At 34.8% G+C, this 15248-nt stretch overlaps 1 protein-coding gene across 2 annotated transcripts in view; it reads right to left on the bottom strand.

Moving 5' to 3' along the window:
* Positions 1–15248, bottom strand: part of Crag (DENN domain-containing protein Crag) — a 718705-nt gene that overhangs the window by 491241 nt on the left and 212216 nt on the right. For both annotated transcript variants that reach the window (XM_090406570.1, XM_090406571.1), the window contains exon 10: positions 13431–13575. In XM_090406570.1, the coding sequence (XP_090262696.1) occupies positions 13431–13575 (145 nt within the window). The remainder of the gene's footprint in view (positions 1–13430; positions 13576–15248) is intronic.

Raw genomic sequence — 15248 nt, 5'->3', positions numbered from 1 at the left:
TATTCTGAATATTACTGCCAAACATCTGACATAAGCTTAATTCATACAATCTGAAATATTTCTTTCAGAAATCATTCATTACAAATTTATTTCATGTTATGTTTTAAATGTTATTTCGAAAAAATTAATACACTAATTGTTGCAAATATGTATGACCTTATTTTAAATTTTCAAATCAGAGATTTCCAATGGACTACTGTATGCAGATTTGATCTCCTGGGTTCTAGAGAAGTTGTTCTCTGGAACCCAGAAAGAACAGCTAAAAACGTGCAAAGAAGGGTTACAAAGATGTTTTGGTAACTCTAGATGTTTTGGGAATAGAGAATATGTGGACTGCAGACATTGATGAATAAAAGAGAGAGTGAGGGGTGATATGATAGAAGTCTAGGAACATCTGAAAGTATATTATAGGATATTGTTTGATATAATTTTTCATTATACGGAAGATGGGAGAGGACATGGGTATATGTATATTAAGTTGCCATTACAAAAGGGGTGAGAGCTAGATTTTGCTCTCAGAGAGCAGGGAGAAGTGGAACAGTTTGCCTGTTGAAGTAGTAAGTAAATCTAGTGTGTATAACAGATGGTATGGGTGATGAATGGCCTCCCTTGATGAGACCTTGACTCCGTGGAGGACTCTGATATTATTTGAAATAATGAATTTATAAAGCAAACAAATTGCTTATGCTCCTGCAGTTAATACAAATACCTACTGCCATGAACTATAATTGTTTAACAAGCACAACTTCCATTTTACTTCTAATTTCTGTCACACCAGTATCATACTTTTAAAAGCAAATTTTCTTGTATGATGAATAAATCTAAAATTTGAACAAAGATATCACATTTTCTGTACTATCTATTTCAGAACTTGAGTTCCTCAGTTAAAAAAACTGCCACAAGAATGCAATCTCAAACAACCAATGTTCTATTTTTCATAGCAGAACAGTCATAGGTACTATTAAAGTTAAAATGTAAGACATCTCATAAAAAAAATGATGAATTCCGAGAACATACTTTTTATACGGTGCAGTTTATTATAAGTTTTCTTCAGATCCCACTTCACAATAAATAAATAAAAAATAAATGGATATGGATAACACAGCACCAATCACTGTCACTTGAAATCCAATTCAATGGCAAATAGTTAGATACCACTATATCACAGGTTCTGCAACCTCCAATATCTATAATTGCCATAATATCTTGTAAAGAAAAAAAATTACTTATCATTACACATCAATCTTATTGTTAGTCCATTTTTTTTTTAACAATCTGACTCATGAATTTTAATTCTGCACATACTATTACTCTGAAATCCTAGTCTTGTTAGTTCCCTGGAGCAAAATCCCATCAGTATAATCAGAAAGTGATCTGAAATTTAAAGAGCATAAGTCTAGCTAAATTTCTGATACACAGAATTTAGGCTAACTAAATGTTTTAAGGATGATTAAAGTATGAAGGTGTTAAGTATCTCCAGGTATAATGTGATAAATTTTTCTCTTATTCAACTGACTTCCCACCATACCCTCTTTGTTAAAATGGTGGAAGATGTTCTCCGATGAGAAAGTCATTTTTCTTTTCCACATTCCAGCCTATTTTCACAGATTTTTTTTACTGCAATTATTCAATTTAATTAAGGGATTATTCAGAAGAGTTATAATTGATTTATTTAGAAGTATAACATCATTTGCATAAAAAATAAAGCTGAGCTGAATATTTCAAATTTTGATATCAGTTGTAATACCTTTTTCCCTCATAACATAAACCATACAGATAAATAACACCAAAGTGAGCATACACCATTCTGCACCTGATTTTACATCAAACCATCTTTTAGTACATCATTCAGTTCTAACAGCTGACATACAACTTAACAGTATAGCATAGTGTCCCATTTACACCATATTATTGTAATGTTTGAACAGTCTACCTCTTGCACCTTACTTCTTTTCAAGATCTACACAATTTAAATACAGATCCTTGTTATATTCCCATGCCTTTCACTATCTGTCTTAAAGTAACGACAATCTGATAACTTTTATCGGTGTTAAGTATCTCCAGGTATAATGTGATAAATTTTTCTCTTATTCAACTGACTTCCCACCATACCCTGATTAAAGTATAAAGGCGTTAAGTATCTCCACGTATAATGTGATACATTTTTCACAATTTATCACATATAGCTGGTTCTTCAAAGTTTCTCTAATGCAACTTCAGTGTCCTCTCAAGTATGGTTGCATTAATCTTACCTGGAACTCAGCAGAGGAAAATTCCGCTAATTCTCATAATTTTATTTCCCTTTTTATATACACTAATATGCAGTGTAGCCACTATAAAACTATTATACTTCCATATGTGAATATTTTCCATTTAATATCTGCTCTGGCATCTTTCTACATTTCACGTAGTAGAAATATGGAAAGACAGCTAGAATAGATATAAAAAATATATATATGTGGAACCAAAATACAAAAATTTTCCACTAGTAGAAAATGCTCAAAAGCATATTGTTTTGTCACTGCTTATCTCATTCAATAATCCAACATAATTACTCTAGACATTCAGAATATCAGTTTATGAAAATCAGCTTTATCAGATTTCCTTCTACAGTAATTCTTTCCTCTATTTTTAATTTTTTTTCAAAACTTCCAGACATTTTGCCATCTTCAGGATATTTATCTATATTATTACCAGTATTCCTATGACATTTTTCTAATTTCATACACAGCTTCACTTTCTTGAATTTTTATCTATATTCTCTTGAGGCCCACCTGTTACTTAGTTGCTATGAACTTTTGACACGCTTTCTTCTTTTCAAGGACTCTTTAAATTTCTGGATCCACAAAGAAATTCAGATATTTTTATCCATGAAAACAACTTCACCCCATTGTGACTTTTTTTCTTGACTACTTACGTTAGAAACTATAACTCATTTTTAGGAATGTTAATCAAGTGAGTAATATTTATTATCCAACTAGTTTCACCGATTGTATCCCTGAAGATGCCGATTTTTTGCTATCGGCATCTTTAGGGATACAATTGGTAAGCGATATGAAAGTAACAGACTAGGTTTTAACTGACAGTTCTAATTCATACAAAATTAGTACTGTGCATGAGACAATACGCGTGTCGCGGGTACATGATTTATTGGTTGAGAGACATAATGTAATTGGCGTGAAAGTTCATTTCTTTAGTGTTTAGTGAATTAAAGTTTTCAAATATCCGGTAGGATTAGACCTCGATTCTTATTTAGGTTTCCTGTTGAATGGACGACGATAGCAGTTTCCTTGAAAGTTCTGGAATGGTAGTTCTCTTCTATATAGGACATATGACTCTTATCCCACTCAATAAGATGGTTGGTAGTGGTGAACCATCTTATTGAGTGGATCAATAAGTTGGCCTGACTTCTTTTTTTCACCAGAGGTCAGGCCAACAATTGTTGTAGTGGTTAGTCAGTATCTTTAACAAAACAGTTTGATTGTAGTGTAGCTTGTTTTCTGTGTATAGTTGTATGCTCCAGAAGATGGCCTTGACATAAAGGTCGAAACGTCGAATGTAGATTTTAGTTATATTAAACTAAAGTTTTTATTCAAACACAGTAATTGCCTCCATAATTTTCAAAAATGCATTCGGATCACCATGTAAGCTTAAAAGAAAGGTAACATTATGGAATGTGAGCAAGTTGCTAAAACATGACCTTCCCTTGATAAACCCTCTAAAACAGCTCTAATACCTGTTTTTCATACACCTGAGTTTCTTCATTTAGTGAAGAAATGCAATTAACTCAATGTTGCATACACCAATTTGATAGCTTTTAGCAAACTGGACACTCATTAGTTGAACAACCTCTTCTGCATCTGTGACCCTCAACACCATATGCATTCAAAGTAGTTATTCTTTCATATTCATTCTTTCTTTTACATGCAGCATATCAAAAGAATTTGTGTGAATTGTCTTTAATTTGCAGAGCCAGTTTCTTTTCATACTCAGACTTAGCTTTCCATACAACAGTTGTGATTATTCTAGCCTGTTGCTTATAATTTTCAAATCAGACATCTTCCTTATGTGCATGGTATTCCTTCCACATCATCTGTTTCTTAGGCATCTCTTGCTTAATAAGTTTACACATCCATTTGACTCTTATCCTATTTATTCTTTGAACTCTTAGGACACACTCTGACATCGCATCGTTTAAGTATTGTTTAAATGCTTCCCATGTACTGTCGATATTCTTCCCATCCATCAACAGGACCCATTCCACTGAACTCAGTATACTTCTCAGTTGGTCATAATTTCCTGCTTTGTAGAGGTTCAGAATGTAACCTTTTCTGAATGGAACATTCATAAACTTAGTCACATCCCAAATGACTACTACATGATCACTCTCACCAACCAGAGGCAGAATAGTTTTTATTAATTTAGTTTTTATTATTTAGTAATTATCTTTAAGTGAAACACCCTCTGAAACTATAATCAAATCTAACACTCTTTGACCTCGTGTCACATGCTGCTTGAGGAAATTGTCTCGCAATAGCTCAATAAAGTCAGTTTTATTTTTCTCATGAGATTTTACTGCTACCCAATCAATATTTGGATAATTCAAGTATTCCATTATGATTAGTCTCTTTGCACTCATCATCTCTATTTAGTGATGGCATTTCTTCATCACTAGCAACTGATCCACCAGGGCTGTAACAACACCCCACTATGTAACTGATCTTGTTAGATTCCATTCCAGGAATTAAATTGTCACACTTCATATATAAAATAAGAGAGACATGAAATACTGTTACCAGCACTAGAATCATACGTCTAAACACTACCTAGATTCAAGTTGCCCAGTATCATTAGCAGCAAACCTCCCCTCCTTACCTGTCTATCCTACCTAAAAATAATGTACCCTTTATACTCAATACTAGTTACCATGTCTGATTCTGATAGCTAGGTCTCACTAATGCCTACAATCTGAGGTCCCAACATACTGACCAAGGCAATAAACTATACCCCTTTGTTTTTGATACTCCTAGTATTTGTGTAGACATAATAATCTACCTGAATGTTCTTTTTGGATACTCTTGTCTGCAGTCTGCATGACACAGATGGACAACTTTCTCTCCATACTCTATATCTCTATATAAACTAAATGGTGATCACTTAATTTAAAAAATCCTATATACTTTTGTCCCCTAAGCCAATAAGAAGATATTACAATGAAAAATAATTATCAAGACTAAGTCTTCGCTCCATGCAAATTTGTGCATCTAACTTTATTTTTATATGGTGTTTGTAATTACTAGTCCATGTCCTGAACAGATATCCAGTAGGTACTTACTTTTCTCAAGATTTTTATCCAACCATTTTTGAAAATCTAGTATCTGTTTCCTATTCCCATTTAGATCTACAACAAGAACCCTCTTTTCTTGTTTTCTATCATACTTCAACAAACTGGCACTGGTGTATTCTTTTTAATAAGCACCAAATGCCAGGAAAGACTAAAGGTGTGTGTGAAGGGTGGGGTGGAGGCTGTCCTTTGCAGAGACTAGAAAGGAAGTAAGTTTATTGAGTGAATAGCCACTTTGCAACTAATAGATTTAAGTAATGGAAGTTTCTTTCATATATACTGCAGGAAACTGGTAACAGAAATTTCCTAACTTCTAGTTTAACACGTTTGCTGCCAACTACGAGTATACTCATAGTTCGTATGAGCTACACAAGCCAGCTACGAGTAAACTCGTATGACACTTACCGTTGGCAACGAGATTACCGTACTGACCTTGAAGAAGTAAAAATGCTTGGCTTGTGGAGCTAGCAGTAAAACTGTGTATACTCAGAGGTGGTGTGTGCTCTGAACAAGCCAACTACGAGTATACGCGCATGACGCTTACCACCGGCAACGAGATTACCGTACTGACCTTGAAGAAGTGAAATTGCTCAGCGTACGGGAACAGACTATGCCAAAGTAGCGTGGCAGCGAACGTGTTAATGACCACATGATGTGAATAAGCATAAAATGCTTATTCAACTTAAGTTTGGATCTCTAGCTTTGTCAAAAGCTTCTTATGTTTACAAAAAAATTAAAGCTAGAGAAGGAATATATCACATTAAGCTTTGAAAGAATACAATGGATGAAAAAATTCAAATAAATGATGAATGAGTGAAAGCAGGTGTAGTAGTTAGTGTAGTCACATTTTGTATTATAATGTGTGACATAGCCCAGATCTGCAGATGCCAGGTTTGGTGATGACTAAACCTGGTACAGGATCAAGTCATGATTTTTATTGCACTAAATTGAAGTGCATAGCGCATTTTGAAAGCCTCCTGAGTTTTCCTGACCAAACAATTATCTTTATGTAAGGCATTTCTGTTTTTTTCCCCTCACCCAAAGTACTGGATGGCTGTTAATTGGGTGAAAAGCTAATCTGGACTTGTGTTTGTCTTTTTGCATAATTAAAATGCTCTGATATGGATCTCTCCAGAATATCCTGTTTGGCCAACATAGCAAATATCATACAAACAGTGAATCTTGTAGAGATCCCCACCCCAGTTTCTTGGGAGGGGGGTGGGGTTTGGAGGCTATAAGAGTCTGGAGATTTTGTACGATTGAGTAAAAACCACCTTTATGTCACTTGTTGACTTATGTAACTGAAGGTAAGCTGTATAATTAGAGAGTTTTTTATGTAGTTTGGAGATGCGATGTTGTGAAGAATACACTAGTGCTTGCATCGCTAAACTATACTGATTTTATGTTGTATATTTTGTGAAGACTCAATCACTTAATGGGTTTAATGAGTTATTGGGCTAATTTGGATGTTAAGATGCATATATGATTGTCTGTGAAAATAGTAGTGGTGATGGTCAGGGGCAGATGGTGTTGGTGTAGTTGCGGTCAGTTGGTCTTAATCTAGCATATTCAACACTGAATCTAGCATATTCAGAATCTTTAAATTTAATGGTTGCCAAAATTGCAGGCCTGTCTTGCAAGATACTTTTTGATACCAGAACACACATTTCAGTGATTACTTGGCACTTTTAAGGGGGGGGAGGATTCAAGGATGATATTCAGTGTTTGGATAATGAAATAATATTGAATGGTATATTTTAACCAGGAGTTACCTGCCGATACAGAAAATTTCAGCAGAAATTTTCTGTATTGGCAGGCAACTCTCTTTCCATGGTTATTGTTGTAATTATTCAACTGGAGTTATTTCTTTGCATGGGGTTGACATTCTTAAGCCATCTTACAAATTCTCTACTGAACCTTCTCGGAGTTAGTTTCCTTTGAGTCAAAAGTTCATAAGGTTTGTTTGTTAATTGAAAATGAATGAAGAACAGAATCTTACCTTTTGATATCCTGTCTGAGAGAACCCCAAGCAGAATAAATTCTGAGGATAAGCATATCATATCTAAAGTGCTTAAAACACTTGAGAAAAAAATTTTCTGATACTTTTACTGAAGATATACTTAGACTGTCTTGTACAGATATAGTAGAACACTGTGATAATTAATTCAGAGAGGGCCATTTTCATAAAACAGTACAAGACTACTTCTCAAGTACTCTGAAAGGCTTGAAATCTTGATTCAGTAATATTTGGAAGCTAGTATATGTTATAGTATATTTGGAAGCTAGTATATAATTCAGTAGAGCAGCTTCATTAATACAGATATCAGGTATCTGTATTAAAATTCAGTTGTTTTACATGTGACTTCAAAGCAAATGAGAGATTTTGTCTGTGACACTGTGAATGTAAGGAAGGATGACCACACCTTTGGACTCTTGCTTGTTGAATATGTTAAGTTACAACTTTATCTTGTTGCAATGTAACAATTAATGTAAATATGTTTTCCCTTAGTTTACAGGTTCTATCCTTATGTGTTCTATCCTTATGTGTTATAAACATAATGACTTTTTTTTATTCCCTCACTCACTCAAACACATTCAAAGCCATTGGGTGAAATGTGTTGACTTAGTTTACCAAATGTTCAGAAGAGGCATAAGTTAACATCTATTCAGTCAGAGAACCAAATAAACACAACAGAAATAAGTAGGAAGGAGTTAATGGAAGTTCCATTCCAGTTAACACGTTCATTGCCAATCACGCGATATCACGTGCTGCGAGTTCTCACCTAACGGCCGATCACGGGTTACCGCGTGGACGTCGCTATCAAGTAAAAAAAAATTTGGCCACCACACGAAATTCCAATTTTCAGCTTGGCAATGAACGTGTTAAATGAAATTTTAGTTTTCCTTTTCCTGTTCATCCATGAAAAACTTTCTTAAACTGTTATCTTGATCATAGTTCTTGAAGTTCTAAAGAATGTACTATAATAAACCTATTTGGATACTTAACACCCACAGTCTTATATGTCACAAGAGACTATCAGCAACAAATTTCCTTGCACACGATTACTCTAGAAAATGACAATTCATGCCTTACTGCAAGAATATTCAGTTTCTATTTAAAGCAAACACCAAAAACATTAGCAGTTCATTTCATGAGGTTGAACTATCCACCACTGAAACAGGATACAACACACTAGAATGTTTCTGTGTTTTTACTTGCAACCCTGTCAGTTTTCCATAAACACAAAGAATGGCTTTCTTTCCAATCAAAACCAAACAATGAAGATACACTAACTTCAACAGGAACATAAATAAGGAATCTGAAGAAAATCAATATTCATTCATGCCTCACATTTATTTTCTTGATATTTCTTAAAGGGAACACTCCCTCTTTTCCTATATTTGTCACTTTTTTTCAATATCTCTCTCACCTCTACAACTACATTTTTTTCTGATGTTCATTGGTTGTTCACTTCATAACACCGTAGTAGAGCATACACTGTATTCTATGATTTGCAATTACATGAATTACATCACAACAGCCAGGTATCACACAAACAGCAAGGATCAATTGTGTAATGGCAGATAGGATATGTTTATTGGCAGTACATCCAATACAATGCTTCTTTTCCACTTCATGTCATATTCACTATTTCATGTGGTTGGCAGGTATTTGAATTCCAACATGGTATGTATATTTTGCTGGTTCTTCTATTTGCTGTTAAATTAAGAAGTGCATTCCTAAATTCTGTAAGGGATGGTGATGAGAGGAAGGAAGAATGTAGCAATCTGTGTTGGTGGGTTTTCTGTATACACCTAAAAAATTAAGTCTTATCTTGAGAGACTACTAAGAGAATGTCAAGGAAAGTTAAATGTCTTGCAGTTTTCACGTTCAAGAGTTAAATTTATATTAGAATGGAGCTGTTAAGATAGTCATTACTAAAAAAGAACCATATGGCTTCATTTCAGCTATGTAAAATTACAGAGGAAGATCCAACATTATTTCAAAGCCAAATGTTTGTAGAAACTATGAAAGTTTCGTAAAATTGACAGATTACGAGAATACAATCCTCAGCTGCTCAATTTTACAAAACTTTCATAGTTTCTATAAACATTCGACTTTGAAATAATGTCTAACATAATATCTACTTTGCCTATGTTAAAATAGTTTTTGAAATGCTCCAATTGTTTTTTTTGGAACCTGATCAATTATGAAAATATGATTAGGGGTGCTTAAGGGTCAAAGCTGTATAACTGAGAGGAGACCTCCACATAGCCTTTAAAGGAATGCGGAGAACCGACCAGGGCTTCTGACCTAATGTCCAATCCTCACCTTCTCGTGGTGCACCCTGTTGGGTATCTACTTTGATACTGAACGCACGAGGATGGGCTGGCAATTTGGGATTTAGCCGACCAAATTGTATTCTTATTGGTTAAACCAAAATAAAAAATGATGGTACAACATGACAAAATTTCATGCCGGCTGGGGCGTCGCCCGGTTAAACAAGGCCCCCGTTGTTTTCGCCAGGGAACCAGGGCGAACAGCGAAAAGTCAGCTACTGGAACAAATCTGAAAACAAACCCCAACTCAACATCACCAGAGTTAAAGATCGGTACTATCAATGTAAGAAGCCTGAATGGCAAAGAAATGGAGCTAGCTGAGGAATTAGATAAGTACCAGATCGACATAATAGGGGTGACTGAAACAAAAAAGACCAAAACTGGTGAGATCTTTCTGAGCAATAAATACAAAATGTTATATTCAGGCAATAACAATCAAGGAAAAGAAGGAGTAGCCATAGTATTCAACACAAAATACGAGGCTAATCTTCTTGAATGGCAGTCAGTCTCAAGTAGAGTAATGTGGGCAAATATGAGAATGGGGAACTGGACAATGAGACTTATTTGTGCCTATGGTCCCACAGAAGGTTCTACTAAGGTAGAATTGGAGGAATTTTTTGAGGCTTTAGAAAAAGCAACTGACACAATGAAAAAGGAAAAGTTGGTCCTTGTTGGGGATCTAAATAGTAGAGTAGGAAATGATTGTGAGACATACAAAAATATTTTGGGAAAATTTGGAGAAAAGAGCAAAGCTAATAATAATGGCAAATATCTGTTGGATTTCTGCTCAGGACATGGACTGGTTATTACTAACACCATGTTCCAACATAAAAATGTGCACAAATTCACATGGAGAGAAGAGGCTAGGAATAAGAAAAGTCTCATTGACTATGTTATTGTTGATAGTGATGTTTTCTCCCTGGTGCAGGACACCAGAGTGTACAGAGGATTTGAAATTGGAAGTGATCACTATTTAGTCTTGAGCAGGATAAAATTGAATTTCATATTGAAAAGAATAACATGTAAGAAAGTTTTAAAGCGAATAAAAGTTGAGCAGCTCTCAGATGTAAACTGTAGACTAAAATACAGAAATATTATTGAAAAGAAAATGAAAGAGTTTGAGAACAGGAATCAAACCTTGGAGATTCAGTGGCAATCTCTGAAGGAAACATTGATTGATTCTGCCAGAGAGGCATGTGGTGAAGTTGTGTGCAAAGATAAAAAAATCAGAACTCCCTGGTGGACACAGGAAGTTAAAGAGGCAGTGAAGGAAAAGAAGAAAGCATATCAAAAATTCCTGCCAAATAAGTCAGCTTTTACTCTTACAGAATACAGAGACAAATGTAAGAAAGCTAAACAGTGTGTAAAACTAGCTAAACAAAAGTCATGGGAGGACTTTGGCAAGAATATAGAAAATAAATATCAAGAAGGTGGCAAAATATTCTGGAGGTTGTTGAAGAAGCTTAGGAATGGAGGAAAGAGTGCTGTAAAAGGAATTAGAGATGATAAAGGTGAAATGAAAACAGGAGAAAAAGATATTCTTGAAGTATGGAGTAATTACTTTGAAAAACTGCTAAATGAAACAAGCAGTGATGACAGCACAGTGATAAAAAACACTGACCAGGCATGCAGTCAGGAATACATATCCATACTTGAAGTAGAAAAAGCCATCAAAGGCTTGAAATGTGGAAAGGCAGCAGGAGTAGATGATATTCGACCAGAAATGCTGAAGTATGGTGGTATAAGAGTCTTACAGTGGCTGCACTGCATAGTTCAGAAAGCCTGGACAGAGGGACGAATTCCCGATGATTGGAGTAGAGCTCTCATAGTACCCATATATAAAAAGGGAAATAAAACTGAATGTGAGAATTACAGAGGTATTTCCCTACTGAGTGTTCCTGGCAAGATCTATGCAAGTATACTTGAGAAACGGTTGAGAAGAATTGTGGAAAAAAAGCTTGGTGAAGAACAAGCTGGATTCAGGCCAAATAGAGGCTGTCAGGATCAGATCTTCACTTTACGACAAATAGTCGAGAAAGCATGGGAATATAACAAAGATCTGTATTTAAGTTTTGTCGATTTGGAAAAGGCATATGACAAGGTGCCAAGAGAGAAGCTATTCAATACGCTGCAGTTATATGGTGTCAATGGGGCATTATATCAATCAATACTTAGTCTTTATTTGAGTTGTGAGTCAGCAGTTAGAATTGAAGGAAGTACAGGAAGATGGTTTAATGTTAAATCTGGTGTGAGACAAGGATGTACATTATCCCCTCTGTTATTCATTATCTATATGGATCACAGTATGAAGGAATGTGGTATTAAACCTGATATCAAAATTGGAGATGTTAATGTCAGCTCTTTGCTTTATGCGGATGATGTTATACTTCTAAATAAATCCGCTACAAGTCTGCAAGATTCTCTGACTAAATTGAATAGCTGTTGTAATAGATATGGTATGAAGGTCAGCAATAAAAAGACAAAGACAATGAAAATAGGCAGAATCATTGAAAATGTCAACTGTGTTGTGAATGGAGAACCTGTGGAACAAGTAAAACATTTCAGCTACTTAGGCACAATTTTTACTGAAGATGGTAAACTAAATATAGAAATAGACAACAGAATCAGCAAAGCTGGTATCGTGGGAAGTCAATTGAATAAATTCATATGGAATAAGAAAGAAATTAGTCGGAACACTAAATTAGCTGTATACAAGACTGTGTTCAAACCAATTTTAACTTATGGATCTGAGAGCTGGGTCAGAAGTAAAACACTTGACCAAAGACTAGAGACCGCAGATATGAGAGTCCTGAGAAAGATTAGAGGCGTGAACAGATGGCATCAATGGCAATATCATATTAAAAATGAGGATATTAGGAAAGAACTTGACATTGTCAGCATCCAGGAATGCGTTAGCAGAGCTAATCTCAGATGGTATGGTCACTTAAATAGAATGGGAGAGGAAAGATTAGCAAAACAAGTGTTCTCTGCCAGGTTGGCAGGAAAACGACCCAGAGGAAGACCAAGATATAGGTGGATTGATACGGTACAAAGTGCCTTAGACGATAGAAATATAAGATCTGATAATGTTGGAGTCTTGACAAGTAACAGACTGATTTGGAGGAAAATTGTAGATAGGAAGTTAGTAATGATGTAATTTTTCGTGTAGTACTGTCATTTCCTGTACACCCCTTGAGGGTACATGGCAGGAATTTGATGATGATGATGATGATTAAAGGAATGGAGCTGGAAATAAATTCTAAATTCCTTCATTTTCCTTAAACATGTCAAATCACAAGCATCTTCTAATCTGCATCTATACAAAATTCAGCTGAAAATTAACCAACTTCTCCTTCTTCATTCCCATTGTCTTTGATAATGGTTTTGGTTATGACTGTAAAAAACCTTCCTACCATTTTCCCGAAGGACTATGAACCAACTGTTTAAGAAATGCAACAGCTTTCTCGCTGGTCATTGTCCCCACACATATATATACACACACACACAGCACTTGTGTTGCAGGTTTTTTAACCTCTTATGTGTAGGGTTGATATTAAAATAATTCACTTTTGTTGCATTCATTAAACAAGCAAAGCACTGTATAATCAACTTAAAAACTGCTGTTAAGTATAAAAAAAGACATCCATTCAACTAGACATAACGGCACTTTTAATTCCGTGTATGTCTTATTTAGTAATGCATGCTATTAGGCTGAAACTTAATCAGAAACAGATAAATTACTTACTGTAACAGCAGCTTCTGCAACACTTGTGAGTACATCTGGACGTAATGAATGGAAAAGGATTTTTTGCTCTGTTAAAGCATATAACAATATTTTCAGGCAATTGTCAGGACCTAGATTTCTTAACAGCTGAATGAAAGATGCCCCACTATATATATATATATATATAAAAGAAAATACAGAGAATTAAAAAAAAAAGAATGATAACTACATAAAATTAATTTTAACTTCAAATTAAATTTTTGATTTTAAGAAGAGATAGGCATAAACTTCGAAGTATATTTATCAAGTAAATGAATGACTTCTGCAGAGCAAAATCAGCCTCCCTCCCGTATACACACACACATACCTTCCAAAAGTTGACAAGATCAAATAAATATTAGATACCATTATCAGCAGCAGAAATTAATCGTGAAAATGGTTTGGTGCAACTTTTATAAAAATTATCACTAAAATACTACAATCATCTTACATACAAACAGAAAACATGTAAACAGAAATTAGCTTTTCAAAACATTTTTACACACCATTCTTTTCAATGTGATATAAAACTGAATATCACACTGAAAAAAAAAAACAGAATGGTATGTAATTTTTTTTTAAAAGAATTAAAGTTGAGCAGCTTTTACAGATAAACTGTAGACTCAACTATCAACTAAGAATAAAACAGTTTGAAAACAAGAACCAAACCTTGGAGTCTCGGTGGCAAACTGAGGAAAATGTTCATTGATTCATCTAGGGAGGCATGTATGTGGTGAAGTTATCTGCAAGGATAGAAAAATAAGAACACCACAGTGAACACATAAAGTTAAAGCAGCAGTCCTGGAAAAGAAGAATGCATATCAAAAATTCCTAGAAAACAAGGTGCAGGTGCCCTAAAAGAATACACAGAAAAATGTAAGAGAACTAAGCCACATGTGAAAGTAGCTAAATTAAAGAGATACAAAAGCATCATGGGAAGACTTCAGTAAGAATATTGACAGTAAATATCAGAAGGGTGGCAAAATATAGGTGGTAAAAGGAAAGAAATGTAAAAAGGATGATGGTCATGTGAAAATTGAAGATAATGATATCCCAGATGTCTGGAGTAATTACTTCGAAAGACAAAGGAAACAAGTGATGACAGAACCATAGTATAAAATTTTCAACATAAGTACATATCAATACTTGAGATACAAAAGCATCAAAAACTTCAAATGTGGAAAGGCAGTTGGAGTAGATGACATTCAACCAAAAATGTTCAAATATAGAAAAGTTTGGCAGTGGCTACACTGCATAATTCAGATGGCCTGGTCAGAAGGTTGAATTCCAGATGACTGGAATAGAGCTCTAATAATTCCCATCATGTAGTGCTGTCATAATAGCCTGAACACCTTCCCAAGGGTACATATCAGGAAATTGATGGAGAAATTAGCTCTCTGCCAAAATGAATAATTTAAAAAATAAACGGTTCTTGCTGAATTACAAGCATGACACACCTGTTGCACAGGATACACAATGCATGCAGGTCAACTTAAGGATGCCTACAGGACAGCCACTCTTCCCCTCCCCACCCAAAAAAAAAAAAAATTATCCAGTAAATGAAAATTATTTCACCGTTTAAAAAAAAAAAAAAAAAAAAGAAAAAGAACAAAGAAAAAAAAAACCTGAACTTTATGTTACAGATCAGACATATACAGCTTGGAAAGAAGTCAACAGACACCACAGTGCAAGGAACAAACAGACATGGTACCCACCTTATAAGATATATAGGACCTCCTTTCACTGCAATCCTATGAGGCATACTTTCCACAAGCGTACAATCGCAATCAATGGAAATTT

This window comes from Typopeltis vanoorti, chromosome 16 (genome assembly GCF_054136105.1).
Source record: "Typopeltis vanoorti isolate ZY-2024b chromosome 16, IOZ_Tvanoo_1.0, whole genome shotgun sequence".
NCBI lineage: Eukaryota > Metazoa > Arthropoda > Arachnida > Uropygi > Thelyphonidae > Typopeltis > Typopeltis vanoorti.
The sequence above is the reverse complement of the archived record's forward strand: the minus strand, read 5'-3'. Positions and strand labels throughout refer to the sequence as shown.